Genomic DNA, 27,869 nt, shown 5'->3' on the forward strand with positions numbered 1-27,869 from the left:
AGCAAGACCCATCCATACACTGTCTACAAGAGACCCATTTTAAACCTAAGGACACTTCCAGATTGAAAGTGAGGGGATGGAGAAAAATTTACCACCCCAGTGGACCTCAAAAGAAAGCTGGGGTAGCAATCTTCATATCAGACAAATTAGATTCTAAACCAAATACAGTAGTAAGAGATGCAGAGGGACACTACATCATCCTTAAAGTGTTCATCCAACAAGAAAATCTAACAATGGTAAATATCTATGTCCCCAACAAGGGAGAAGTCAATTACATAAACCAACTAATAACCAAAATAAAGAAACCTACACAACACTTATGAAAGAAATTGAGGAAGACACAAAGAGATAGAAAAACATTCCATGCTCATGGATTGGAAGAATAAACATTGTGAAAATGTCTATGCTGCCCAGAGCAATCTACACATTCAGTGGAATCCCTATCAAAATACCATTGACATTTTTCACAGAGCTGGAACAAACAATCCTAAAATTTGTATGGAACCAGAAAAGACCTCAAATATCCAGGGGAATGTTGATAAAGAAAACCAAAGCTGGGGGCATCACAATGCTTGACTTCAAGCTATATTACATAGGTGTGATCATCAAGACAGCATGGTACTGGCACAAAAACAGACATATAGATCAATGGAACAGAATAGAGAACCCAGAAATGAACCCTCAACTCTATGGTAAACTAATCTTTAACAAAGCAGGAAAGAACATCCAATGGAAAAAAGACAGTCTCTTCAATTAATGTTGCTGGGAAAATTGGACAGCCACATGCAGAAGAATGAAACTAGACCATTCTCTTACACCATGCACAAAGATAAACTCAAAATGGATAAAAGACCTAAATGTGAGACAGGAATCCATCAAAATCCTAGAGGAGAACACAGGCTGCAACCTCTTCTACCTCAGCCACAGCAACTTCTTGCAAGGCACATCTCTAAAGGCAAGGGAAACAAAAGCAAAAATGAACTATTGGGACTTCATTGAGATAAAATGCTTCTGCACAGCAAAAGAAACAGTCAACAAAACTAAAAGGCAAGCTATGGAATGGGAGAAGGTATTTTCAAAACATTACAGTTAAAGGGCTGGTTTCCAAGTTCTATAAAGAACTTCTGAAACTCAACAGTGAAAAAACACATAATCCAGTCAAGAAATGTGCAGAAGATGTGAACAGACTCTTCTCCAAAGAATACATACAAATGGCTAACAGACACATGAAAAAAATGTTCCACATCACTTGCCATCAGGGAAATACAAATCAAAACCACAATGAGATACCACCTTTCACCACTTAGAATGGCTAAAATTAACAAAACGGGTAACAGCGAATGTTGGTGAGGATGTGGAGAAAGGGGAACGCTCTTACACTTTTGGTGGGAATGCAAACTGGTACAGCCACTCTGGAAAACAATATGGAGTTTCCTCAAAAAATTAAAAATAGAGCTACCCTCTGACCCAGCAATTGTACTACTAAGTATTTACCCCAAAGATTCGGATGTAGTGAAACGAAGGGGCACCTGCACCCCAATGTTCATAGCAGCAATGTCCACAGTAGACAAACTGTGGAAGGAGCCAAGATGTACCTCAACAGATGAATGGATAAAGAAGATGTGGTACATATATACAATGGAATATTACTCAGCCATCAGAAAAGGATGAATACCTGCCATTTGCATCAACATGGATGGAACTAGAGAGTATTATGCTAAGTAAATAAGTTGAGCAGAGGAAGACAATTATCATACAATTTCACTCATATGTGCAATATCAGGAATAGTGCAGAGGATCATAGGGAATAGTGAGGGAAAACTGGGAAGAAATCAGAGGGAGAGAATCCATGAAAGACTCTACTCTGGGAAACAAACTGAGGGTTGCAGAAAGGGAGGTGGGTGGGTGGATGGGGTAAGTGTGTGATGGGCATTAATGACGGTACATGATGTGATGATCAGTGGGTGTTATAAGCAACTAATAAATCATAGAACATTACATCAAACACTAATAATGTATTATATGTTGGCTAATTGAATTTAAAGAAAAGAATGAAAACGAAAAAGGTGGTGTATATATACAATGGAATATTATTCAGCTATCAAAATTAAAATCTTGCCATTCGCAACAATGTGCATGGAGCTGGAGTGTATTATGCTAAGTGAAATAAGTCCATCAGAGCCAGCCAAATACCATATTATTTCATCATCTGTGGAATTTAAGAAACAAAGCAGATGAACACGGGGGTGGAAAAGAGAGAGGTAAACCATCAAACAGACTCTTAACTATAGAGAACCAACTGAGAGTTACTGGATGGGAGGTGAAAGAGGGAATGGGTTAAATAGGTGATGCGATTAAGGAGAGCAGGTTTTATGATTAGCATTGGGTGTTGTATGTAAGTGATAAATCACTAAATTCTATACCTGAGACTAATATTACACTGTATTTTAACTAACTGGAATTTATTTTTATTAACTAACAGGAATTTAAATAAAACTTTAAAAAACCCAACTAATTGACAAATAATGTAATGATGTTTCTGGACTCTAAATTGTATTCCATTCATTTATATGTGTATTCTTAAGCCAGTGCCACACAGTCTTGATTAGTGTAACTTTGTAGTAAGATTTGAAATTGGGAATACAATTTCTCCAAATTTGTCATTATCTTTCAATATTATCTTGGCTATTCTGGGTCCCTTACATTTTTTAAAATGAATTTTAAGATTACCTTGTCAATTTCTTAAAGAATCCAGCTGGGATTTTAATAGACTGTATTCAATTTGTAAGTCCTTTGAAGAAGTCTGTTTTTCCTTATATTAGTATACTCACTTCATCTCCCTTTTGATTATTATTTGCATGATATATCTTTCTCCATCCTTTTATTTAACCAAGTTATGTATTTGAATCTAAATTGTGTCTCTTACACACAGCATATGCATCACATTGTTTATCAAGTCTGTCAGTATTACTTTTAATTGCAGAGTTTAATCCATTTACTTTTAATGTAATTATGGAAAAGGTAGAATATCTGCCTTTTTTCTATTTTGTTTCATATGCTCATGTCTTTGTTCTTCCATTGCTCTGTTTTTTTAGTTAAATGATACTTTCTTGTGTACCATTTTAATTCCCTTGTAATTTCTATTATTACAAGTTTTTGTTTTATTTTCTTAGAGCTTTCCCCAATGATTAGAAATATCATCTTAATATGTAATGATCAAAATTTTATTAATACCAATTGTATTTTAATAGTATATAAGAGTTTTGCTTCTATATCTTCATCTTCCCTCCATTATGCTATTGTCAAAAATTACATCTTTATACATTATGTAACCATCAACATAGATTTATACTTATTGTTTTATGCAGTCATATTTTAAATGCAATAGGAATAAAAACGTGTTATAAACAAAAATACATTTATAATGTCTTATATTTACCAATGTAAATATAAAACTCCAGAATTTCTATTGGTTTATTTTTATAATTCTTATCTGTATTTCTGTAATTTAGTTCTTCAGATAGTTTTCTTTAGCTCTTTGAACATATTTAAAATAATGGATTTAAAGTATTTGATGAGCATTGGGTGTTATATGCAACTAATGAATCTTTGAACATTATATAAAAATAATGGTGTACTATACATTGGATAATTGAATTTAAATAAAATAATAATAATAATAAAGTATTTGTCTAGCAAATCTCATATCTATGTTTCCTCAGGGACAGTTTCTATTAACTGTTTTTTTCCCTGTGTACAGGCCATATTTTCTTTTGTCTTTACATGTCTCCTAAGTTTTAATTAAAACTTGGTATTTTATTTTATTTTTCTTTCATTTTAGTCCTCTATTTTTGTCATAAAGAAAGTACTTTACACATGTAGGTGAAGCATACTAATGATCTTACACACCATTTATTTTCTTTGGCTTGTTATTCCTTATTGTCTTTATAATGTTCTAATTGAGATTTATCTTTAAGAATTACTATTAGTTCTTACTTCTCCCCCCATTGTTTTACCTTAAAATATTTCCTCAAGTGTTGATGAAACAAATGTAAAAATTGTATTAAAAGACTTCACATTTACAGTGTCAAACAGCATCTGTGGTACAGAAAGGATTCATTTTCCTATCAATAAACCACTAAAAGCTGTTCTGGAGATCAAGAAGGGTAATAGATGGGGAACAACACCATCTCCATTGCCTTTTCTTTTGGCTTAGTCCTGCAGACTTCTGATCCCCTTATGTCCCATACATTTTCACTTTTCTTGGCTCTAGCAGTCTGCTCACTTTTTTTCAGCATTTGAGTCCCATCCCACACTTAGTTTGGGCTTTCATTTTCCCATCTCAATGGTGATGGTTCAAAACAACTTTTCCCTTCTCTGTGACTAAATACACCTAACTGCATTTAAAAAATTGTGAATGTTCATAATCCTTACAGTCCTCTTATTCTAGGATTCGAATGGTAATTTAACTCTTCCCAGGATTTTGTTCAAATAAAGCATCTACCAGAAATTAAAGTTACTTTGAAGTCCCAGAAAGTTAATGTTTAATATGTTCATTACTGAGTTATAATTATTTTTTGTAAAAAAGATATCAAATATTGACCAATTTTATTTTTAATTATAATTTTATTGAGATAATTATACATTTACATGCAGTTTTAAGAAATAATATGGAGCATTCCTTTGTATACTTTGTCCAGTTTTCCCCCGTGGTAACATTTTGGAAAACCATAGTATAGTATCATGAACAGGATATTGACATTTATACAATCCATCGATATTATTCAGAGTACCCCAGTTTTATTTACATTCATTTGTGTTTATGTATTAAGTTCTACACAATTTATCACCTGAGTAGGTCTGTGTTTCCACCTGAACAGTTCTCAGAAGCAAACTGAAGTTATGAAAACAGTGTTTTTGTAAAATACTGGGACTGATATTTGCAGAGTATACATTATTTCCAAGAACACATAAGAAACACATAAAAATTGTATACACTAAGATTTAAAGCAAGTCTGAAAAATTTTAAGGATTGAATTTTTTGTTTGTTTGTTTGTTTCAAGTTTTTATTTAAATTCTAATTAGTTAACATATAGTGTAATATTGGTTTCAGGAGTAGAATTTAGTGATTCATCTCTTACACGTAACACCCAGTGCTCATCATAACAAGTGCCCTCCTTAATACCCATCACCCATTTAGCCCATCCCCCACCCATCATCACCCATCCATCACCCATCCTTCAACCCTGTTTGTTCTCTATAGTTGAGTCTCTTATGGTTTGCTTCCCTCTTTTTTTTCTTTCTTATATGTTCATCTGTAAAACTTGATATTTTAAATGATATAATGTGGCAATTCAGCAAATTGGATTCTCCCTGCTATGGTTGCTTCTTATCGATTGTTGTTGGGTTTGGTTTTGTGTGTGTGTAAATTTTATGAGCTCTTTTTATAAAGTCTGTATCCTTTGTGTGTAGCCATTGAAGTCTCTGCTCAATTTGATTAGTGGTGACTAATGATTAGACAGCAATTTCCTTAAATGCCTGGAACCAATAAATACCCTTCATCTGTGCTGAGAGGCACTGTATGTATATTGGAGCATGCCTTCAACACTCAGCCAAGCAGTTTACAACTCTACTTAGCTTTCAGTTCCTACTTGTACAGAGCTTCAAGTTCAGCCAGAGTTGAGAGCCTAGGACATTCCTGGGTCTTACCTGAGCATTCACAGAGCCCTAGGCACATGTACGGCCTTCTAGGTTCTTAGAAATATGTTGGAGCTTTTAAAAGTTCCTATGTACATCTCATTCCTCAGCTATTCCATTAATCTTTTGGTTATTCTACTGTTTGCCATAGACATTACCCACTATCTTAGCCAACTGCAAATTTAAAACACTTGTCTGTGATTGTTTTCAACAAACACCTGCCCCCTTCCAGAGAGAAGGTTTTTGTTTTGTTTTGTTTTGTTTTTTATTCACTGATATCTGAATCAATCTTGTAAGGGGGATCTTTTAGGAAACCATCAGACAAGATAATAACAATTATTTGATAATAAGACCTTTTGAGATAGTTGTAGCTCCATTCTGCTCCCTCCAAGGGCTGCCAAAGTGTTTGGCAATGTGGGCTATTATTTTTTTCCAATATTTTAATTTTTTTTAATTTAAATTCAATTTAGTTAACATATAGTGTATTATAGTTTCAGGGGTAGAATTTAGTGACTCATCAGTTGCATATAACAAGCAGTGTGTAGGTTGTTATTTTTTAAGGTTACTGAGTAATGAGAGTAGAACTAGGAAACTAGGAAAAATTAAAGCACCACAAAGCTCACTATTCTTAATGAGATTCAGTTGTATTGCTTGAATAAACATAATCTGGGTTGCTGAAAACCTTTGATTAACTTCTTATGTTCTGAAAAAATTGATTCTGACAAATTTTACCAGGCTTTACATTGTCTTCATGGGGGGACAAATTTTTGCAGGTCCTTACTGCCCACCCTTTTAACTGACATCATCCTATGCAATTACCCTTTAAATTGGTTAAGAGAAGAAAAAATAAACAAATATGTAATTATGGTCTCTATTATCATTACCAACATAATTACATTTACTGGAGCTGTTAATTTTTTCGTGTGGATTCTAATTAGTATCTGGTGTCACTCTTTTTTTCAGCCTGAAGAACTTCCCTTTGTATTTTTTGTAAGGGATGTCTTCAAGCAATAAATTATCTCCGTTTTTGTTTATCTGGGAATGTCTTAATTTCTCCTACATTTTTGAAGGATAACTTTATCATATATACAATCTTGTTTGACAGTTAATTTTCTTTGTTTATTGAAGTCTAATTAGCATACAATGTTATATTAGTTTCAGGTGTATGACATATTGATTCACCACTATACATTATTTTCTTTCTGCATTTTGACTATGTCATCCCACTGCCCCTATTGTTTCTCAGGATAAGTCAGCTGTTAACCTTGTGATTTGCTTGTTTGTGATGAGTCATTTTTCTTTTGTTCTTTTCAAGAGTCTTTATTTTTGGAAGTTTTATTACAGTATGTTTAGACTTCTTAAAAACTTATTATACATGAAGTTCATTGATCATCTTGGATGTACAGATTAATGTTTTTATCAAAATTGGGACAATTTCAGCTATTATTTTTTTCAAATATTCTTTCTTTTCCTTTTTCTTTCTCTTTCTCTTTGTCTTCTGGGACTCCAATTATGTGTACCCTTGATGGTGTCCCACAGGCCTCTTTATTCTTCATTCTTTTTTCTTCCTGTTTCTCAGACTGGACAATCCCAATTGATCTATCTTCAAGTTTATTGTCTCTTCTGTCAGTTCAGATCTTCCTCTGAGCACCACTAATACATTTTTCATTTCAGTTATATAACTTTTCAACTCCAGAATTTTTATTTGGTTCCTTATTAGACTTTCATTCTCTTTATCAATAGTCTCTATTTAGTGAGACATTGTTCTAATACATTTTTTTTGAGTTATTTGAACATATTTAAAATAGCTTATTTTAATTATTTGCCTAATGAGTCCAAAGTTCTTCCTCAGGGACAATTTCTATTAAACACTTTTTTCTTTGTATAGATCATACTTGGTCTTTTTGGTATTTTTGTTTTTTGCTTTTTCTTTTTTTTCTGCATGAGTCATAATTTTTTTGTCAAAAAAATGGCCTTTTAACTAATACAATGTGGCAACTCTGGAAATCAGATTTTCTCTCTTCTCTAGGGTTTGTTGTTATAGTTGTTGTGTTTTTTTGTTGTTGTTGTTTTAACTGGCTTTCCTCAACTAACTTCTTTGATATACATGGCCATTGAAGTCTCTGCATGGCTAACTTAATGGTCAGCTAATTATTGGATAGAGATTTCCTTAAATGCCTGGAACTAATTTGTTTTCCAGCTGTTGCCAAGGATCTCAGTGTATATGTTGGAGGGAGCCATCAACACTTAGGCAGGCAGTTTTCAGTTCTGCCTTAGTTTTCATGTTCAGCTTGTGAAAAGCCTCAAAGTCAGCCAAAGTGAGAGATTAAGGCATTTTAATGTCTTTCTGCTCAAATAAAGAATACAGCATAAATAAATGAAACATAAACAAAATCAATAGTGGAAATCAACAAAACCAAAAGGTTGTTCCTTGAAAAGTTCAAGAAAATTGGCAAACCTTTACCTCAAGTGACTAAGAAAAAGAGAAAACTCAAATTACTAAAATTAGGAATAAAAGAGGGGACATTAATACCAATTTTACAGAAATAAAAAGAATTATAAGGGAATACTATGAAAAAATGTATGCCAAAAAATTAGATGACCTAGATGAAATGGACAAATTTCCATGAAGACACAAAGTACTGAAAATGGCTCAAAAAAAATAGAAAATCCTAATAGACATGTAAAGAGATTGAATTAATAATCTAAAGTCTTATTACAAAGAAAAGCCTGGAATGATATGACTTCCTTAGTGAATTCTACCAAAAGTTTAAAGAAAAATTAACCTCAGTCCTTCAAAAACTCTTCCAAAAAATGGAAGGGGACCCCCCTCAACTCATTTTATGAGGCCAATACTACTATGACACAAAACCTAGATAAAGACATCACAAGAAAATACAAATACAGATGAATTTCTCTTATGAAAATAAACACAAAAATTCTCATCAAAATACTAGCAAGCAGGGTGCCTGGGTGGCTCAGTCGTTAAGCGTCTGCCTTTGGCTCAGGTCATGATCCTGGGGTCCTGGGATCGAGTCCCACATCGGGCTCCCTGCTCGGCAGGAAGCCTGCCTCTCCCTCTCCCACTCCCCCTGCTTGTGTTCCTGCTCTAGCTCTAGCTATCTCTCTCTCTGTCAAATAAATAAATAAAATCTTTAAAAAAAATACTAGCAAGCAAAATCTAGCAGCTTATAAAAAGGTTTAGACATCATGACAAAAGTGGAATTTATTCTAGAAACAAGGGGTTAGTTTAACATACAAAAATCAGTCAATGCAATATACTATATAATAAAGGACAAAAGCTATCAAATGATCATCTCAATAGACACAGAAAAAAAAATTGACAAAATCCAATACTCTTTCATGAAAAAAATATTCAATGAATTAGGAATAGAAAGAGACTTTCTCAACATGATATAAAGGGTGTCTAGCAAAAACCCAGCTAACATCATACTCAATGGCCTGCCAAGGAAACAGTTAAAACATCTAGTACATAGAGTGGTGAGAACTGGGACTAAGAAAAGGTTGGAGCCATAAGATATAAGGCTTTGAATGCCAGGTTGAGAAAATTAGCCTTGATTTCGTAGACAATAGTGACTTCACGAGAGGCATAGCCTGAGCAGTTGGGTGATTTCTAAAGAACATTCTGGTGGCTTCAGCTGAGAGAGGAGGCATGGAGTTCAGTGGAGGCTAGGGATGAAGGCCTGATCTGGGACCATGGCAGCTGAGATGGGTAGGAGGGGATGGATTCAAGAGATATTAAAGAGATAGAATCAATAGAATTCGGCAACTGATTAGATGTAGATTCTGAGCAAGAGTAAAGAGTCAATGACAACTCCATTTAGGAGCCTGGCTGGCTGGTAATGCCATTAACTAAAAGGTTGAATTCTTCTGGCTTCAGGAAATGGAAAAAGGCAGTATAGCATCCTCTGCATATCAATCTCTTGAGACATGAATACTATTATTCTTTTGACAGGCAAATTTATTTTCTCACGGCAAAATTCCTTCCACCTTTCCTCATTGATTTTATTTCCAACTGTTACAATCATTTTCTTTTGCTCTCTTCTGGACATGTTCTAATTTCTGTCACTTTCAGAATGCAAGATACAGAGTGGTGAGGGCGGAGTTGTTGGGTTTGGTCAGCAAACCCCAAGGTGGTGAATGAAAAGATTACTCCAGACACCTTAGTAGGAGAAAGGAGAGGGTGTGGGGACCAGATGCTCTAGTGGAGAAAGGTCCAGAGCCAAGCTCTGCCTCCACTTTTATTGTGAACATTATCAATTCATCAAAGGAATGAGAAAAACAAAAAGGAGTGTGAAGTTTTAATAATCAGGACAGTAACATAGAGGGTATACTGTGATTAGAACAAGCTATGCTTGTGACTCAAGTGCAGGCAGGGAGTACGTGACCACCAAAGATAAATGTTTCTCCTAAGCATCTACTCCCCAGATGAGTGCACTGAGCTGCAACAAGGATCCAGCTGTTTTCAACCCAGAAACTGCAAAGGAGGCCCAGTTTTCCAGACATGTCTTCTTTGCTTTTCAATTAGTCTCACCCAGGGAGGCATATATTTATTAAATCTTATCTAGCCAGGCATTATGAATTCCCACAGGATTGGAGAGAAAGAGAGCCAGAGTGAAGGAAAGAGAAAGTATGCTCAGACAGTGAGGCCACAGCATAAGGATATGGCCTGAACTTTAACCTTTAACTGAGAGAAGACAATAAGATGAAAGACCTGTGGCTATCTTACCCCATCTATACTATGGTTCTCATGTCAGAGTTTTCTCTGTTTTGATAAGGAATCAGAGGCAATAAAGTGGTTTTGGAGCCTTTAGGGTTAAGACAAGGACCTAGTAGTTTTGGGGCCTAACTCTATCTCAGTCTTATATCATCTAAGGGGATTTGGGAAATCCTTTTCCATTCCAGGTACTCTTTCCTGCTACAGATAACATTCCATTAGGTTCAACCTTATGAAATTGTTAATACTTGGCTATTTTGACTGGCACAAATAGCAATATCACATGGTTCAACTTAGTACTTTTATCTATTATAATCATGTGTTTGCTTACTTAACACGTTTCCATAGCATGTATGCATGTGCATGCACACACACACATGCACACACACACACACATACACACCCCGCTGGTAGATTGGCAGCTCCTTTACGGCTGAAACAGTTCTGAATATCTGAGAAAGAAAAGGCAGATTTGCAGTGTTTGCTGATTTTCCATGGTGGGAATTACTCTCACCATTGCCAGTTTTGTCTACCAATGTGATGTCACTGAATGTGGAGTTGAAAAGAGATGTGCACAACTGGCTCTTGAAAGCTGGTACAAGCTGGCTCTAGCAAACGCTGGCTCTAGCAAACCACTGCTTATCTCTACTTCCCCTACAGCACTAAATGCAGAATCTCAGACTAGCATGAGGGCGGTAATTCTTTGTCAATTTGAAGGTACAACCTACTTCTAAAGAGTCCAAGCTGCACAGAGAATGGCAGTAATAATGGCAACCATTTTGCCACCTACCTTTACAGTTTTCCAAATATTTTTATATCCATTTCACAGAAGTGATACAGGGCAGAAATTCATATTCTTACCTGATGGATGAAGAAGCTAAGGCTGAGAATTGAGGGGAATGCCCAAGGTCACACAGTCATCAGCAGGCCAAAAACCAGAAAGGCAGGTCTCTGATATAACTCCCAGGAGGGCAGGCAGACACCCTGGACTGGACTACTGCTGGACTCTACTCGCTGAAGCTCAGGTCCACTTTGAGCTATAGAGAAAATACTCCCTGATTCTTGAGCCAGGGGATGGAAGACTACAGACCATTTCTATCAGCCGGCCACAATTACTCTGAATTATTGTTGCTGCCATGACCATAACCAGATAAGGAGGAAGCCACATGAAGCCATCTGTACTCTGTATGGTCCTCTGCCAAGGCCAGGAACATGCTCAGCCTTGGTATTAAGAAAGAAAGAGAGAGAGAGAGAAAGAGAAAGAGAGAGAAAGGCCAACAGAGAGAAAGAGATCAAAAGATTGAGAGATTGAGAGAGAGAAACTGAGATTGATGAGCTGGGAGGATTAAAAGAGTGAATTCCTTTAAGTATGGCAATTTTTAAAAATCCTAAAACACATACACACATCAAAAATAAAACTCTAAAGTCACTGTGTCTAATAGCTGGGTTGTCACAGTGTAGAGTCTTGCTGTTGGCAAATAAAAATGGCTTTTGACAGGGACTTGGCAGACAACCAGTGCTAAAGCATTTGAGTAATACTACCACCTTGCATTTCTATAGCCTTTTATGATTTTTAAAAAGTACTCTCACATCTAGTATTTACTGAATTTTCTAGTAGGAAAAATGAAGATGGTCTCCATTGGAGCACAGGATTGGTGGGAGGGAGGCTGAGTAGGTATTACTGGTCCCAATTAGCGGGTGAGCAAATATGCTCAGGGCTGGGGACAGACCAATCCAGGTTATAAAAACTTGCCTGTTACACATTGGCTGCTCCCAGCACAGGCCTGCCCCAAGCCATTTTTTCAACTTCCAGGTGAGTAGAGTTCCTTTTCAGCCTAGCCTACCACTAAGCCTTGCCCCAGAAATGACATTATAAATACCCTAAAAATGCTTGGCTTTAAGGCTGGGCTACCCTGAAAGCATCCCTCAAGGTGGGGACCCTGAGGAAAGAATTTGATGAGTCCTCTTTTTGCAACTTGTAGGCAGATAAATCTCACTTACCAACACAAAAAGTTGCTGAAAACTCATAAAAGCCCAGCCAGACACCAAGGATGAGCCACTGTTATCTCTTTTCCACTCATTTGTTTGATCCCACTGTTCCTCACTTTCCTCGTCACTTTGCACCTGGGCTTCTCATAGCACTTTAGGCTCCTTACTTAGATGATGGTTTTACTCCTGATTATGCATCTTAGACCTTAACCTGCTTGTCCAGGTACAGACTGATACAGGTATCCTGTTTCCAGATGTTTCCAATTTCTGATAAAAGAAACACTTGCCACCCATTCTCTTTGAAGTCTCCATTCCCACTTCTTCCTGGGGTGAAACATTGGACCGCAAGCCTGGATGCTGACAGCTTTGGCTCTCCTGGAATTCTTGTGTGCAGCCACTAACAGGCAATCACATAGCTCAGTGAGAAAATCATGACGGGGCTTCCCCAGTTGCTGAGGTCCTCTACACAGGGATACCAGGTTGACTGGATTTTCTCCCACTACAGGGTCCACACCTACTAAGAATCCAAAGTGAGGCTGCCTATGTGCCAGGGATACTATCAAGGCACAATGACAGCTAAGATTGTCCATCATCTGCATGGGCCAGACACTGGACAGAGAGGCTTTATACATATCATTGCTAATTCCCACAAGGTACAAATTACTTTTTCCCATTTTACAGATGAAGATACTGAAGCTTAGAACATCTCACTTATCCAAGGTCACATAGCTGGTAGGTCTGGAGCTAAGAATAGGACCCAGATCTGTTTGACTTCAAAACTCATAATACCACTCAGCCTCTAACAGATTTCCAAGAGTAATGACAAAGGGCCTGTTAATTTGTCCAAAGTGTTCATACTTGGCAAGTTAAAATGAATGGAATTACCTGATCTATGGTGATAACTTTTTAATCTCTGTTAAAGATTTTATTCCTAAAATATTGTCAGTGTTAAGAGAATATTAGAGGACATCAAGGAAGGCAATGGCTCCACACCCCTCTGCCCAGGTTAGGCCACCCTTGAGTGATTGTGTCTTGTTCTGGGACCCACACTTGAAGAGGGCCACAAACACTGGAGTGTGACCAGGAGGGAGTGAGAAGGCTGGGGAGGGGGCTGAGACCCAGAACACAGAGGAAAGTTGGAAGGACCTGGAACTGTTTAGCCTGGAATGAGTGGACTTCGGGTGACATAAGACAGGTCATGTCATTCTCCGCTCCCATCTAACTCAGGATAAGAGCCAAAGTCTTTATGATAGTCTACAAGGCCCTTTCCCATCTCCCCAACCCCAACATTACCTCTGTGACCTCATCTCCCATGATATTCTCCTGACTAATTCCATTTTATCCACACTGGACTCCTGGCTGCTCCTGGTATACGTTATCTGCTCTTGCCTCAGGACTTTATTATCTCCTCTCTCAAATGTGACCCGTTCAGTGAGTCCTCTCTTGACCACTTTATTTTAAATTGCAACCTCCTGTCTCTCCCCCTCTATTTCTCTCTAGTGTACCTATCACCATCTGACATACTATATGTTTTGTTTATTTATTTGGTTTTTTGTCTGCCCACCCTCCTGCAAAATGGCTATGCCTCACTTTCTTGCTCACTGATGCACACTCAGCACCTAGAACAGAACCTGGAATATAGTAGATACTCAGTGTTTGCTGAACCAAAGAACACCATCTTTGCCTTCAGATCTGGAAGGGTTGTTATAGGACAGAGAGTAGAGAGCAGAAATGATCCATGTGGTTTCAAGGAACTAAGATAGGTCAATAGCAGCTTAAAGAACATCTTAGTGGATGATTACATAAAAAAGAATGAAACTGGACCACTTTTTAACACCATACATAAAAATAAACTCAAAATGGATTAAATACCTAAATGTGAGACCTGAAACCACAAAAATCCTAGAAGAGAGCATAGGCAGTAATTTCTAACACTGGCCATAGCAACCTTTCTCTAGATATATCTCTTAAGGCAAGGGAAACAAAAGCAAAACTAAACTATTGGGACTGTGTCAAAATAATAAAGAAAAAAACTTTTGCACAGAGAAAGAAACCATCAACAAAACAAAAGGCAATCAGTATACTGAATGGGAGAGGATATTTACAAATGATATATCCAATAAGGGGTTAATATCCCCAAAATATAAAGAACTTTCACAACTCAACACCAGAAAACAAGCAATCCAATTAAAAAATGGGCAGAAGAATGAATAGACTTTTTTTTTCCCCAAAGAAGACATACAGATGGCTAACAGACACATGAAAAGATGTTCGACATCACTCATCATCAGGGAATTGCAAACAAAACCACAATGAGATATCACCTCACACCTGTCATAATGGCTTAAATCAACAACACAAGAAATAACAAGTGTTGGAGAGGATATAGAGAAAAAGGAGCTCTTGTGCACTGTTGGTGGGAATATAAATTGGTACAGCCACTGTGGAAACAGTATAGAGGTTCCTCAAAAATTAAAAAAAGAGAAATCATATGATCCAGTAATTGTAGTACTAGATATTTAGCAAAAGAAAATGAAAACTCTAATTTGAGAAGTTTTATGCACCTCCATGTTTATTGCAGTATTATTTACAATAGCCAAGATAAGGAAGTAACTTATATGTCACTGATAGATAAATGGATAAAGATGCATTGTATATATATACAATGGGATATTATGCAACCACAAAAAAAGGATGAGTTCTTGCCATTTGTGACAACGTGGATGGACCTCGAGGGTATTATGTTAAGTGAAATAAGTCAGACTAAGACAAATACCATACAATTTTACTTATATGTGGAATCTAAAAAAAACAAAAACAAATTAGTTAAAAAACAAAAAACAGAATCAGACCAGTAAATATACAGAACAAACTGATGGCTGCAAGAGGGAAAATGGGTAGGAGAATGGGTAAAATGGGTGAAGAGGAGTGGGAGATAAGGCTTCCAGTTTGGAATAAATGAGGCATGGGAATAAAAGTTATAGCATAGGGAATATAGTCAATGATATTGTGATAGTGTTGTATGGCAACAAATGGTAGTTACACTTGTGGCGAGCATAGCATAACATATAAAGATGTTGAATTGCTATGTTTATACCTGAAACTAACATTGTGGGTCAACTATAATCAAATAAAGAAAAATTAATTCAAAAAAGAAGGCACATCTTGGGCATTAAAACTACCAGGAATCTATGCCCGTGGAGGTGAGTAGGAAAAGGACAGATGGTGTAGGAAGAATTAAAGCATCAAAAGCGGAAGGTTAAGAAAAGGACTGCAGCTTGAGATTCTGTTCTCCAGCCTCCTCATTTACAGATGAATAAACTGAGGCTCTGAGAAATCACCCAAATTTCCATCAGTTGCAGGCAGAGCAGGGACTAATATCATGGTGTCCTGCATTTTAGGACAGTGATTTTTTTTTCAATAAGGCTGTATTTTTGTGGCAGGGTGATTTCTAGAAATATTCACATTTGTTTGTGTTTGTTGTCCTTCTAGGTCCTTCCCCATTCCCCTGCTTCTTGGAGGTAACCAAGCCCTTGACAGACCTCTTGCAAGAGGGATTTCACAGTGCAGAAAGCAGAAGCAGCCTGAAGTGACCAAATCTATCATTCTCTTATAAAAGCCTGAAAATCCCATTTATTACATACTGTCATAAAGGAAAAGGAAGAGGCACTGGAAAGCCCAAAGAGAAAAAAAATAAGAGAGATCCTTATCTCTCCCAGCCCCACCTAGAAAGGAAGAGTTCCTGAGTCTGGGGCAGTAGGAACTCAAGCACTGCTTGAGGGCAGATCCTTAAGGATGGGGAGGAGACGGCTCTAAGATACCTAGAGGGAGGTAGAATTTAAGTCCCTAGGCTCTCAGCTTTCCCTCTCCCACTGCTGGCATGGAAAATGAGGGTGTTAGTGGTGACTGGAATAGGTTAGAGATTAGTTGCCCTTGCCCTAATTTCTGTGTACCATAGTGTCCCCTGAATTCCAGTGCCCCCCTTGAAGGGGGCCCCCAGTCATGACTGACATGGAATTTTTGCTTCTGTGTTAGGATGGGGGGCTTGAAGTCAGAATTTAGTTACAAAACAAAACAAAAAAGGACTATTTATTACATACCCACATCTGAATTTGTGGACAGAGATAGATGCCCATTCCATTTTTGTTTTCTTGAAGAACATAACATTAATTTTAATCATAGCATTTGTGGCCAGGCAGAGCATCCACTTCCTGTTAGCAATGGGTGCTGCACAGGAGCTCTGGGAAAACCTCATCAGATGCTCTATGTCCTGGGAGAACAATGTGGAAAATATGCTCAGGCATCCAGAGAAAGTGGAAAAGCAGGAAAGAAACTGAAGGAGCAGAGGAAAGCAGCCTTCAAGAGCCCATCAGACAGCAGTTATTCTCCCAGAGAATGAGACTGTTTCCCACTGTGGCTATTAAGTGATTTACAATTAAGTACCTCTTCATGAGGCGGTGCTCCAGTTGATGGTCTGAGTGGTGGGAGGCCTGTTCTCCAGGCATATAAGTGCTCATGTTTATTGACTCACTCTGCTATTCATCATGTTTCCCAGGCCACTTATTAGCAGGATTAAGTGGGCCTACCTGGCTGGGAACAATTCCCAGAGATCCAAGGCTGGGGGTGGAAGTGGGGGAAGGAAGTCCTTCCCTGGGCTGACAAGGGCCTCTGATCTGGGCTTGGGGCTGGGAGAGTGGGCTGGGCCCAGTGGAATAAGGAGGCGGCCACAGTTCCTTTTTAGTTTTAGGATGCTCTCATTTTGGGCCTGCTGCTGGGGTCATTGCTGGGATTTACTGTTAGCATCCCTAATGTGCAACTAACCAGAAGCTTCACTACTAGTATGATAGAAAAATGCAGGAGATTTGGAGTCCACTTATCTGTCTGTGTGAACTTTGGCAAGGGTCTTAACCTTTCTGAGGCTCGGTTTTCTCATCTTAAAATGTGCATAACAACGTTAACCTCGTAGAGTTAAGGTAAGGATTACACAAGATAATGTGGTTAAAGTGTCTAGTGCCTGCACATATCAATGATATTTTTCATTCAGGGCTTGAGGAATTATTAGCAGTACTCTTTCTCTTCCACCACATCTTCCACCCCTACCTGCCCACTCTCTTTCTCACTTTGACTTACAGTCAATGTTCTGTATTACCATGAGCAAGTCGTTTCACTTTTCCATGGCTCCTTTCCCACCTCTGTAAAGTGGGGATAAGATCATCTGCTCTACCCACCTGCTTCAGAGGCCTTTTAAAAGATAGTGGAGATGGAAGGAGGTTGCAGACTAGAGAGTGCTACCCTCACGTCACTTGCTTTTATTGGCCAGGTAGGGATCCCAGAAGCCATGCAGCCCAGCTAAAGTGTAGGAATTATCCAGAGAAAGAACATGGTTGGTAAGGCCCAGAGCCCAGTGAGGGTGGGGGCAGTGGGGAGCTAGCAGCTTACCCACAGCATCCTCCAAAAGATCTGTACAAAGGTATCTTATCTGTCGTGTTTACTTCTGCTCTAAACAGACACTGGGAACAAAGGCAGCCTGTTCACCAGGCACAACCCCAGTCCTTAAGCAGACCAGAGAACAGGACTGGAGCTAACCAAAGTGGTTTCCTTGGTGATCTAAGGAAAGTCTTAGGAGGTTCCCTCTACTAACATCCCCTTCCAGTATTGCAAAGGACTCCCCAGAGGGTCACAGTGAAGGCAGCCATCAGTCACAGCAGAATAGGAAGAGCTCTTACCACTCATCTTATCCAGCAGGTACAATGCACCAGTCATGTGGGATCCACACCACAGAAAAGAACTCCACCCCAGGCCAACTGAGTCAGAAAGGGGTGGGGAGTGCTGGATTTAGGCAGCTGAAAAAGTTCCAAGGGTTACTCTGTGGTAGCCCAGTCTTCTGACTTGCATATGGAAACTAGTCTAGTCAAATCTATGCCCATGCCACCCATATATTATTGATGCAGAAACTGAAACTCAGAAGAAGGGATTTTCCCAAGCCCAACTGATTAATGAGGGATGAAAATTAGGGTAGAAATCTAGGCCTCCCATACTATACAACCCCTTGAATTCCCAATGGATGTAATAAGACCTTCCTAGAAGGTCTTGCTCCAAAAGCTCTCTGAGTAACCATGACCCTCTTCCTTCCATGAGCAGTCCCTGGCAGACAATTCAACATCTATGAATTAACTCCCCTCCCAGGAGCTTCTCTCTTTTCTCTCTCATTAAATTGCTTTTATTTTGGCTTTGCTTGATTCATGCGGTGTTGGGGGCCACCAAACTTCTTTGCTAATCTGGGAAGGAACCCCAGGGAGTTTACCTATGTGTCTGTGGCAGTACTGTCTACAGTCTATAGCAGTTTCAAGCAGCTACTATTTCAGGCCTTCTGGCTTGGGCATGGCAATTGGGAAGAACTCAAGGGAGCCCACTAGCAGGTGTTAGAAGCCCTTGCTTATCAGGAGCCAAGGGTAAAACACATGTTTCCCACTCAACCCCACAGCTGAATAGGTGGAGCAGTAAGCTGCCCAGGAAGCATCTCTGCCCATAAACCTGGGTGAAGAATGCCATTCCTGCAGCTTGGCTGGAGAGTCCCACTATCAGTACTATCCTTTAGATGGAGCCATCAGTAGGAGGTCCACACCTCTGCCTCCTGGCTGGTGGGGATGTCAGCACACTTGAATGAACTGAGGCTAAGTTTAGAAGTGCTAACCAGCCCCTGGCAGTTCTCAAAATGTGAAAAGTGTGATGGAGAGTTTACCAACACTGCATCAGACAGATGCAGGGCATGACTTGGATGAAGAACTGAAGTTTCCTCTACTTTACTTTCAGCTCTGGCTTCTGTTTCCCCAGCGGGTGATCCCCAGCCCCTGCCAACCTCCTTGCTTTCTCCATTTTCCTTCAAGGGCAAACCCAACAACCATGGGTCACAGGCATGCTGCTGTGGAACAAACCACAAGAGTACACTTTTGTGACGGGGGGAGGGGTCCTTCTTGAACCCAGTTTATTAGCATTCAGCAAAAGAAATATATGTTGTAACAAATAGGCAATGCATCAAGATATCCGGTGAGAGCTAGGATTGGACAATTATGTGATGTCTCAGGGATAAGGAAGGGGAAGCTAGGGCACATCCAGGGACCACGCTCCCCATTTTACACTGGGAGAGAGAAAACTCTTACACCTGGGGTGGGTATGTACTGCAGTTACCGATTTCTTCCCTCTGTCCTCCAGCCATTTTATTTAATGAGCTAAATATACATTCTTCGTTTCTTCTCCACCCCGCCCCCATATACAGCAGGGAAAACAAGCACCAATAGTAACAAGAATAATAATTAAAGCCCCGCCTCTCAGTAGGCCCAACCCTCACACATATACATGCCATGTGGATTTTCTTCTTAGGAGTGACTGCAGGATAGAAAAGTGGGAATCAGACCAGCAAGACATTACCCTGATAGTCACTGTTCCCCCATAATACCATTCGTATGTGAACGGGAGCAGGACAAGGCAGGGGAAAGGGCGGTAGGGGGAGAGATACCCCCAAAGCAGCAAGAGGGGTCAAGGAGTTCTCCAACATCTCTTCTGGGCAAATGTCAACTGAGTTCTTGGAAAGTCCCATGCAAGGGTTTCCCCAATGAGATGGCCAATTCATGGTGGCTGAAGCATCACTATCTGTCTCTTCAGCTTCTTAGGGAAAAGGGGCATGATAGAAACTCCATGTCCTCCCCACTGGGTGGAGAATGTCCCCAAAATGCTCCTTTGGAGAAACTCAGAATGACAAATAGCACAACATGGGGACTCATTTCAAAATGAAAGCACAAAACATGAAAAGGAGGGGGGGAGGGAGAGAGGAGAGATGGGTACTTCCAGAAGGTCTACACATGGGGAAGGGGCAGGGTCCAAAAGAAAAAATAAAGCCATAAACAACATGCTATCTACCAGGTTCTCCATGCCTGAGTCACCTGGCATTTGTCATAGTACCTGGGCATCTTTTGCTGTCCCTATCATGGAGGGAGGGGATGGACAGTAAGATACATTGGGGTGAGGAGAGGGGAAAGAGTGAGGACCCTAGGTGGTTGAGATGCCAGCCCTCTGCACAAGCAGCAGCAATTTTTGTGTCATCTTTGTTTTGTTTAAAACTATAAACAGCACCACTTAAAAATAAAATATATCAGAAAAGAACAATTGATAAACATTGTTTTCCATGAATATAAAATGCAAACAATACAAAAATAGATAATTGACTTTTGATATATATATATATATATATATTAAAAACAACTTGGATGTAACATACACATGGGTAAACTTGAAGTCTCCCTGCTAAATCCCCCATGCCTCCCTCTAGCAACTGGGCCCAGGGGCCGAGGGTGGGTGGGGCGGTGGCACTGGCAAGGGTGGGAAAGTTGCTGGCAACAGGATGAGAGGAATACACCCTGGGTGTAGGAAGCTAATTCCCTGCTTGGTACAGCATTGAGGTGGAAGAGAGAATAGTGTTGACCAAAGCCTTTGGCCCAGGAGGCTTATGAACAGGTGCCCAAGCTGAGTGCCCCAAGGCAGGGCTTCCTTGAAGGTGCTAAAGCACTGAGAAACTGGTAGCCCTGAAAGAAGCCCGCTAGTTGGCCTTCTCTATCCAGTCACTGGTTCCCCACAGACCGGTCTCATCTGAGAATTCTCAGGATCAGAGCTGTCTGGCACTGAATAAGCCTGCTGGGTAGCAAGATGACAGCAGACACCCCCTTTCAAGTCATATCTTCCCTTGAAATCACATCCACAAGCATTATTCCAACACCCTGCAATGCAGACATGGTGCTCATCTGGTCACAGCCTAAGATATGTGGGCTTGACATCAATACCTTTAGTAGTCCGGGGCATATCTGGTGCCAGCCAAGCAAGCACTGGCTATCTTTGGGGAGAGGCCTGGAGATTAGTTGGCTCTCCAGTGTCAGCCTGTGCTGCCATCAACACATGTCCCCAGCTAGATCTTCCTTCCTCTTCCAGGCTGCTGGTGGGATTCGGCCATCAACTGCTTGGATATAGAGTGAGACTCAAAGGAGCCCGGCTTCTGTAGCCATTCACCCTGACTGTCCCACTTCTGGTGGTGAAGATCCTGTCCTTGGGCTGGCAAGGACATTGAAAGAACTTGCAGGCAGCAATGTTGCCCAAACCATGAGATGTTGCTCAGTTCTAGGCCTTACTCTGTATTTGACCTTCCAAAGCCCAGCAAAGTGTATTAGGATGATTGATGACTTCCCCTCAGGGGCAGCACCTCTCTTATTGCCTTCTTTTCACTGAGAGCAGCCCTCTGCCCTTGGCCAAAGGCTGACCATCTAGTTTTTCTCTTCTCAGATAGGCTGGAGGCCCAGCAGGCTCTGGAGGCTGGTGATGGCTCTACTACCTGCTGTGGCTGGCACAGTCCATATACAGATAGGAGCTTGAACTGCCCTGAAGGACAAGCAGAGAGAGAGGAGGCAAGTAGTGGGGTTTCCCCTGTTGTAAAGGCATTTGGTGTTTACTTCCTGCCAAACAGCCAGGCCTATTTCAGTCCCACCCTCCCAGGGCAGCTTTGGTAAGAGGCCAGATGGTCGGAATTTGGGCACTTCTCTCCTGGAATGCTGTGCTTGGGGTGAGGAGGGCCTTCCTCATGCTCTTTCTTTCTCCAACTCCATGACTTATGTATTTCTTCACAATGCAGACAGAATTAGCCTGGAGAGTTGGTCTGGGTCCCTTGAACAGTGGTGTTAGTGTCACACAAACTCATGTGGTACTTCCAGGGGTGAAGCTTTTATCAGACAGGTTTGCTCTTTGTGGGAAGGATCACTGCCAACCCCAATCTGAGAAATGGTGATAAAAACCAGCACAGATACATACTCTGGCCAAGAGGAAGTTTGCCATAAAGTTTGCCCCCTTGACTCAGAGAGCCAACAGCCTCTGTTCCCAAGAGCCCTGTTGACCTCTTCTCTTGACAGGCATGGAGATAAGTGGGGTAAGGGACAGGGGCAGGAAGGCAAAGTTTATAATTTGGGTCAACACACCCAGGCAAAAAATGTTCCATATTCTATTTCCAATAAAGAAATTAAAAGGAACCCTCTCTTATTGGTGATTCATGAGAGGTTGAGCCAGGTTAGATTAGCCTGTTGCAATGTCTTCCTGACAGCAACTGTTCTTCACCAGTATTTCCAAGCTAGTTTAACATGAAAACTGTGGTTGGAGAAGTGAGTGTACCATTCACTCCATAAAGGGCTGCAACTGCCATGCAATCAGAATCCTGCAGCTTGGCAGAGTGAGGGCAGGTCACAGACTGTCCTCTCAAGAAGGCTGGTCCTTTGAGGATGCTAAGGACTTGGCTAATGAGAAGATGAAAGCTCTTTAGAGAACCAGAACAGCAGCCTAGATGCCTTTGGTATCCTGTCTCTTGGGAGTGCTAGCCTGGTGTCTCTGGAGGCTCTTTACAGCATCCAAATGGAGGGGTGGGCAAGGATTAGGAACTTTTTGCTTTTGGGGAAGAAACAATTTTCTCTTCTAAGAAGCTGGGTTACTTTGAGCTATGCAATGTCTAAAATTCTCTCCTGCCATCAGGGACAAATGGAACTCTCTCCTATCCTTCCCCTGCAACCCGCAAAAACCCTGATCCCCTATAGCCAAGCCTAATTTAGGCTGCTTCTCTTCCTGTATCTCAATTAAAAGAATATGTTCCTTGTGATGAGATTGTGAAAGTTTCCTTTGGAGTAAAAGAAAAATTCAAAAGTGTCTGTAACTCAGACGTCACAAGCTTAAGAGAGGAAGAAGGAAAAAACTCTATCATTCCACAACTCAAGCCTTATGGCAGTATCTACAATAGAACTCTATTTTGTCTTCTGTTTGCAACTGAATGAATTTGATCATGCCATTAAGGGGACAGCATTTTTGTCTTTAACCCAAGCTATGGCAGACCAGGTTAAAGGGCCCCCATCTGGTTACAATGCCAAAGTCCACAGCAATAGGCAGTGAGACACAAGCTACTTGATCCTAAGGACAGTTAGCTGGGGTGAATGGATTATAATCATCTGATGTAATGGTGACAGCTATGCCAAGACTGAAGGGAGTGGGGATGGGGAGGATCTGTACCATTATTTCACATTGTTAACAGCAAACAAGCCCCCTGTCCTCAAGTGGGAAGCAGTGCAGACCTGGCTGTTCATCAGTGGTTCATTATTCACTGTGTGTAGGGGTGTGGCAGGGGTACTAAGGGTTCAGCCTGTGTCAAGGAGGCATGCTATATATATAATCACTAACTGGGGAACTGGAATAGGCACAAAAGTACAGCATCCCAAACCCTGTGTGGGTAACAAGAAAACCCAAAAGTAAAAGCTGGAGCAACAGAGCAGCAGCAGCCTCCTGGGGCAGATGTACTCAAGCCGAATGTGACCACAGATTAGCAGAAGAGGGAAGTGGGAAAACAAAGGCAAAAACTCATAGGATCTTTCCTTGGCCAAAAGGATTTTCAAGTTAAATAGCAACCCCCATCCCCCCACCCCTCTGCCCAACCCCTGATCCCCATTCACATGCTCAGGCCCCATGCCCCTACTCCAGCATAGATGACTACTCAGCTAGCTTTCCATTCACAGCAGTGGAGGAGTAGCTGGTGGGGAGGGGGAGAGAGGCACCTTGCTCAGCCATCTCCTTTGACAGGTCAAGGCTGGAAGCCCTGTAGTGAATGGGTTGAGGCTGCTGGGGATCAGGCTGGACCCTGGGCAGCTGAGGGATGCCATGAGTGATGCCCACAGGCTTGGCCTGGGACAGAGGACTGGGGCTGAAGCCTCCAGAACTGGAGGAGCAACTGGGCTCATCAACAGGCAGCAGCATATCTTGAGGCCTGGCCCTCACACTCTGAGAAGCCTGTGGCTGCAAGTTATAACAAGGGACCATGGGCAGGGGTAGGTGTGAAGGCCGAGATAACTGAGGCCTGGATATCCCAGGTACCCTTGGCTCTGGACCTGGTACTGACAGCAACATTGACATGGCCACAGGAGGTATGCAACAGGCTGTCTGCCCATATGGAGACTGGCCAGAAGACCAATCCAACTGGCTGGGACTTATCCAGGCAGGGCCTGGCCCCACTGAAAGAGGACAGGGAGCCCAGGCAGGCCAGTCATAGGCCCCTGGTGGTTCAGTATAAAGGGACAAAGGACTGTCTCGGCCCCATTCTTCCTCCTCCTCTTCTTCATTTGAATCTTCCTGCTGAGCCTGAAGCTCATCAGACACTGTGTATTCCTGGGCAAGGTGGGAATTGGAGAGCTCCAGTTCCAAGGTTTCCGCAGTGTCCAGGGAGCGACTCCTCCTGTTGAGGGCCATAGCAGCAGGTGGAGGCCGAGGGTGCATGCCAGGCAGTCCCAAGTAGCGAGGGAGACTGCTCACACCCCAGGGCAGACCTTGGTAGAATCGACTGTGGTAGTTGTTGAATGTGTGTTTCTGGTAGTAGCCCAGCTCAAAAGCTTCCAAGGAGGCTGCAAGGTCTTCATCATTGTGGAACTCAGGATTCTCTTCACACTTGCCTTCCCCATCCCGTTCCACATCAGCGATATCAAAAGTCACCATAGGGGGCAGTTCAGGGAGGTTTTGAGTGAAGGATGAGTCAGAGTCAGAGCTGCAGGACATGCTGGAGAAGAGGTTCCCACTGCTGGTGAACTCCACAAGGGCCTGTGAGAAACTCACAGTGGCATTCCCTTCCTTCTCAACCTCCTCTTCCTCTGGCTCCTCAGGTGGTGAATAAGTAGGGTAGGCCCTCCTGGGAGATCCTCCAAAGTTTGCTTCTTGCATGTCTGGCTCAAACATAGCATCACTTTGGAAGAGCTGCATCAGACAGGTACTTTGATCCTTCTTGGAGCAGATTCCCTCAAAACGCTTCTCCAGAGGACGGAAGTCCCTCCAGTCTGGCTCACTGCTTGCAGTGGCAGGGAAAGCTGAGGTGGTTCCCCGGTGGGAAGTCTGAGAGGCCCCTGATACCCCTGCTACCAGGCCCATCACTGATGGGCCTAAGGGCCTCATCTGATATTCCATGATGGGCTTCTCTTGCCAGGTCTGAACCTCTCGGACTTGAGCCTCTTGAGCATGGTCCTCTCGGGCCTGGGCTTCCCTGGCATAGGCCTCTCGGACTTGGGCCTCTCTGACATGAACTTCTCGGGCATGGGTCTCCCTGGCATGAGTTTCTTGGGTATAGGCCTCCCTGGTGTGAGTTTCTCGGGCACGTGCCTCCTGCGCCTCTCGGGCCTCAAGCTGCTCTCGCCGAAGTTCCCAATACAACAACTGTTTCTGGATGGTCACTAGCCGTTCTTCCTCTGTCTCCATTGCCCCAGGTGGCCGAGAGGAAGAAAAGGGGTCAAAGTTCAAGAAGGGATCAAATATCTCAGAGTTGTGACCATGGAGGTCATAAAGACAGTCATCTACAGGTGGGGAGGTCTCAAGACTATCATCTGGCTCATAGAACTCATACAGGGCATCTCCACTGTAGCTGTCTCGGGGCAGGCACTCCCTGCGGACAAGCCCCAAGGCTTCACCTGAATCATCCTCAAATCCAGGTGTTGTAGAATCATAATAACCCTCATCACTATTGGGGGCAGACTCTTGCTGGTCACTCTGAGGAGTCAAAAGGTCCCCAGGGGCTAAGCCAGGATAAGATCGAACTGAGTCAAGAAGCATGTAGCCATGGTGGCCTGGAGATGTGATGGGATGGTAGCCCAAATTCAGATTGGACCTTGGGTACATCTGGGCACTTGCCCACAGATATTCTAAGTCATATTCTTCTTCCTCCTTGACATCCTCTTCTTCCTCCTCTAATTCCACCTCCTCCTCCTCCTCTTCCTCATCATCATCATCTGGCAAAGCCATCTCCTCCCCACCTCCTTGGTAGGTCACCAGGCAGGAACTTCGCTTGGTCCCATCTCGATTGGCCCTCTGGCCTCCAGAGGCCATGCTGTCTGTCATACTGTCCATGTCCTGCTCTGCTATAATGTCACCACAACCTGTCAGTGAGTCAAAACTTTTCAGGGATGTGACATCCCCAAACAAGAGGCTTAGCTGGTCCCCAACAGGGCCATTTGGTGGATTTACCTCTTCTGCCACCACCTTCTCCCCTGTTTCTGGACTGTGGGGGTCCTCTGGGCCACTGGCTTCAGAGGCAGGCTTGGGCTGCAGAATTGCTGAGGCATAGGCCTCCTTGGGTTTTTCTGGATCTTTACAGGCTGTCTTCTCAGTGACTACTGGAGAAGGCTCTGGTACTAAAGAAACTTTTGGCCTAGGAGCATCTTGGGGTTTGGCATTTTCTTTTCTGGGGGCTTGGAGGATATCCTCAGTATGGGGCAGAATGGCTGAGCTCACATATTCATGAGGCCTGGCTCTGGTCCCTTCAGGTCCCTTGGGCCCTAGCTCACTTTGTTCAACCCCAGAGACCTTGCTTTTCCGGTGACGGCGGATACTGCTGAAAAAACCTTTCAGGCCTTTCTTTGGCTTGGGCACAGAGGGAGCCTTCTCAGCCCCAGCTTTCTCTGTGGCTCCAGACGCAGATGTCTTGCATCTGGAGCCGGTCTCCAAAACCCCATGGGCACTCTGGGAACTGGGAAGTTGGCAGGGTGATTCAGGCAAGAGTAAGGCAAAGCTGGTTCCTTCACTGACAATGTCTTCAGGGCCACAGGCTGCTTCAGTCAGGCCATCGTGGGTCTTGCTCTTGCTAAGACCCTTCTTGGAGATGCTTTTCCCAGAACTTTTGCTTCGGCCCCCTCCAAAGAAACTAGGCAGGGTACAGATGCCCTTCTTGCCACCAAAAAGTTTCATGGCAGTTTTCCTCAGCCTACCTGGGCCAGATGAGGGTGGCTCTGACACTGGCCCTTCTGTTATCTCAGCTGCCTTGTTCTTGGCTCCTTTCTCTGCCCCTTGGTCCTGGGTGTCCATAGAGGCTACTGCTCCCTTGGCCTGAGAAGCTTCATCCTTTCCACTCTCCATAGTGATGGGGACAACTCAGGTATGTTCAGCTGAAAAAGCAGCCTTCTGGCTTCCAAGCACTGTTATAACATCATCAGTCAGGAAGCATCCCAGTTGGGTCTAGAGGAGATGAGAGAAACAAAGATAGAGCATACTGATAAGCAAGAAGCCAGGCTGGGTTTGTTTTCACAGGTGTCTGTTATTTCAGGCTTGAGTGGAACCAGAAAGAAAGTAAAAGAAAATGTAGGGAAAACCTTAATGCATTCCATATGGTTGGCTTGCTGGGCCAGTCTCCTCTGGGCCCCAAGGCAACAAAACCCTACATTGAACAATAGACAGCCATCACCCCAGCCCCTCATTGGGTTCACTCCCTTCAGTAGCACACCCTAGGTCAGAACACTGGGCAGGGGGAACTGCAGATGTGGGAAATGCCCAGTTGTGCTACTGACTACAGGAGGAATTATCAAAGTGGTTAAGGTAGGGGGAGGCAAGAAAGGCAGCAGGGAGGTCA

General features: G+C 42.0%; 1 protein-coding gene across 1 annotated transcript in view; it reads right to left on the bottom strand.

Annotated features, from left to right (window-relative positions):
* Window positions 1–11,102: 11,102 nt before the first annotated feature.
* Window positions 11,103–27,869, bottom strand: part of AMER1 (APC membrane recruitment protein 1) — a 28,923-nt gene continuing 12,156 nt past the window's right edge. The window contains exon 2 of the mRNA XM_045878898.3: window positions 11,103–27,478. Coding sequence (XP_045734854.1) covers window positions 23,984–27,379 — 3,396 coding nt within the window. The 5' untranslated portion in view covers window positions 27,380–27,478 and the 3' untranslated portion in view covers window positions 11,103–23,983. The remainder of the gene's footprint in view (window positions 27,479–27,869) is intronic.

Source organism: Mirounga angustirostris, unplaced genomic scaffold, assembly GCF_029215605.1.
Source record: "Mirounga angustirostris isolate CCGP_5_RB_7025 unplaced genomic scaffold, mMirAng1.0.hap1 SCAF_11, whole genome shotgun sequence".
Taxonomy (NCBI): Eukaryota; Metazoa; Chordata; class Mammalia; order Carnivora; family Phocidae; genus Mirounga; species Mirounga angustirostris.